Raw genomic sequence first — 2,993 nt, 5'->3', positions numbered from 1 at the left:
TGTCATCATTCCCTCACTTAAATTTCTACAGCACATGCTATTAATTCCCAATTGTGTTGTGTGCTGACTTCTTTTAGGCACTCTATTCCTTAAACATAGAGTCTAGATTTTTCTAATTTTAAAATATATTTATTCTAGAAATGTTGGTTTAATGCCTATTATGAACCAGCGAGTGTTGCAGGCACTGTGTACAGACCAAAGAAGCAAACAAAAGTTTTTCCCTCTGGGAGCTAAGCTCTAGTGAGGTGTGTTTGTATATATATATGTAAAATATATAAAATACTATGTAAAATACATAAAATAGTAACCTATTTATATTTATATAAATCTATAAAATGTATTTTATACATATTCCTTTAAAAAAGATATATAGATAATATATTATATTCTATGCAATATAATGTTATGAAATCAATGCACTGAATCACTCACATGTGTATGTGTGTGTATGTCTATATCCACATGTATATCTCCATGCAGTTTATGCAGCATACTGGTTAAGGGGTTAGAAGCTATTTGATGTGGTGTGCTTGGCTCTCTGTTGAGCTCTGGATTCACATGTATTCCTGAGGGTACAGAATCCAGAAAATGGTACCTGGTTAAATAATGATCATTGAATAATTAATAATTAACTGAATATTTTCATGACAAGTATAGTGAGAAGAGAGAAGAGAGAGAAGGAGATAGAGTGAAGTCTTTTAAGTTACACAATTACCCCTCAGATGGTTTTTTCTTAAGTCATCATGGTCAGAAGGATGAACCTTAGAGATCTGGCCCCCAAAAATTTCACATCCAGCTAAATCCCAATATAATTAGCCAGATCCTGGATGGGCAGAAATCTGTAAGCATGAAGCCAAGTCATATAGTCTATAGGCCACCTAATATGGTTGCATTGAAAATGCAAACCGCCTCTGTGTTTCTACAGAACGTTGTTATCTTTATCCAAGTCATATATAGGCACTTTGAATCTAATTAATATTTTAAATAAGTTTATATCAAATTTGCTGTAACACTGGATTATTGAGTTATTATCAAATTTGTTGGGATATCTTTTTAAATCTACTACTTTATTATGTTTTGCTTTTGTGGTCTTAAGTTTTGAATTTATGTAAAATCCAGTAAAATGAAAAGCACCTGTAGCAATGTTATGGGATTGGGACATAAGGTATTAAGTATGTATATTTCCTTTAAGGCTATGTTTAGTTTTCAAATTACATGGTGTACAGTTGAAATAGAACTTTGATATTATTTTGTACTTTTCAGACAAGGTTTTGAGTCAGAATTCTTCATTTCTATCTTTATATTTGGAATATAATTCAAGTATTTGGTCATTGTCTAAGTCGCCAAAGAAAATTTCTGTCAGGATAGGCTCCTCTTTTCATCTTCTGCCAGAATGTCTGAGGTGAATGCAGACTGGAACTTTTAGCTAATGGACTGTGGCTTTATTCTTTGTATACTATGTTCATAAAATCGATGTATGACTTCACTACTGAAAATGAAAAGACAAAATCAAAGCTCTGTGGTTGAATTCATTCTCTTGGGCTTTGCTAACTTTCCTGAGCTCCAAAGGCAGCTCTTTGGGGTTTTCCTGATTATTTACTTGGTGACCCTGATGGGAAATGCCATCATTATAGTCATCATCTCCCTGGACCAGAGCCTCCACGTTCCCATGTACCTGTTTCTCCTGAACTTATCTGTGGTGGACCTGAGTTTCAGTGCAGTCATTATGCCTGAAATGCTGGTGGTCCTCTCCACTGAGAAAACCATGATTTCTTTAGTGGGCTGTTTTGCACAGATGTATTTCATCCTTCTTTTTGGCGGGACTGAATGTTTTCTCCTGGGAGCAATGGCTTATGACCGATTTGCTGCAATTTGCCATCCTCTGAACTACCCAGTGATTATGAACAGAGGGGTTTTTATGAAATTAGTTGTATTTTCATGGGCCTTAGGTTTTATGTTAGGTACTGTGCAAACATCATGGGTATTTAGTTTTCCCTTTTGTGGCCTTAATGAAATCAACCATATATCTTGCGAAACCCCAGCAGTGTTAGAACTTGCATGTGCAGACACGTTTTTGTTTGAAATCTATGCATTCACAGGCACCTTTTTGATTATTTTGGTTCCTTTTTTGTTGATCCTCTTGTCTTACATTCGAGTCCTGTTTGCCATCCTGAAGATGCCCTCAACTACTGGGAGACAAAAGGCCTTTTCCACCTGTGCCTCTCACCTCACATCTGTGACGCTGTTCTATGGCACAGCCAGTATGACTTATTTACAACCCAAATCTGGCTACTCACCAGAAACCAAGAAACTGATGTCACTGTCATACTCACTTCTGACACCTCTGCTGAATCCGCTTATCTACAGCTTGCGAAATAGTGAGATGAAGAGGGCTTTGATGAAGTTATGGCGAAGGCGAGTGGTTTTACACACGGTCTGACTGTTGAGAAGCCATGTAAGATTTAGTCACTGCCTGACTGTATTCAATCTAAATTTAATAAATGGTGAAAAAGTTTGCATTTTCTTGGCATGTGTATGACTGATTTGTTGAGTTCTCCACGTTTGATTATACATCAGGAGCATCTTTATATGTTAAGATTTTTAGTGTTTTTCACAGATACATAATATTCCTTAATATTGAATATAATACAGTTTCAATAATTTGTTTAGCAATAGACCTACTGATGGTTATATTTTTGTCACAATAGAGAATAGTAAAACTAATAATGTGTTTTTATATACTCATAAATTCTGGTGAGTTAATTTCTACAGAATAGCTTTCACAAAGTAGGTTTGAAGGGTCAAAGCAAATGTGAGCTTGCAATTTTCATAAATATTACTGAGTTACTTTTCTAAATGATTTAAATGACTTCAGACTGACCTGAGCACCCATCCTAACCCAATGACTGGGTTGAATGCCAAGAAGCCCACAATGAAGAGATGAGATTTTTTTGCTTCTGTAGTGAAAATCTGTTCCACAAATAAGTAGAAAA

At 35.4% G+C, this 2,993-nt stretch overlaps 1 protein-coding gene across 1 annotated transcript; it reads left to right on the top strand.

Moving 5' to 3' along the window:
* The first annotated feature begins 417 nt into the window (after positions 1-417).
* On the top strand, positions 418-2,523 carry OR10A6 (olfactory receptor family 10 subfamily A member 6). The gene has a single exon (XM_017978536.4). The coding sequence runs from the start codon at positions 1,478-1,480 to the stop codon at positions 2,438-2,440; it is 963 nt and encodes a 320-aa protein (XP_017834025.3). The 5' UTR covers positions 418-1,477; the 3' UTR covers positions 2,441-2,523.
* Positions 2,524-2,993: the final 470 nt, after the last annotated feature.

This window comes from Callithrix jacchus, chromosome 10 (assembly GCF_049354715.1).
Source record: "Callithrix jacchus isolate 240 chromosome 10, calJac240_pri, whole genome shotgun sequence".
Taxonomy (NCBI): Eukaryota; Metazoa; Chordata; class Mammalia; order Primates; family Cebidae; genus Callithrix; species Callithrix jacchus.
The sequence above is the reverse complement of the archived record's forward strand: the minus strand, read 5'-3'. Positions and strand labels throughout refer to the sequence as shown.

Excerpts from the sequence above, each read along its gene's own strand:
- OR10A6 (XM_017978536.4), top strand. The coding sequence starts at position 1,478 with ATGACTTCACTACTGAAAATGAAAAGACAAAATCAAAGCTCTGTGGTT.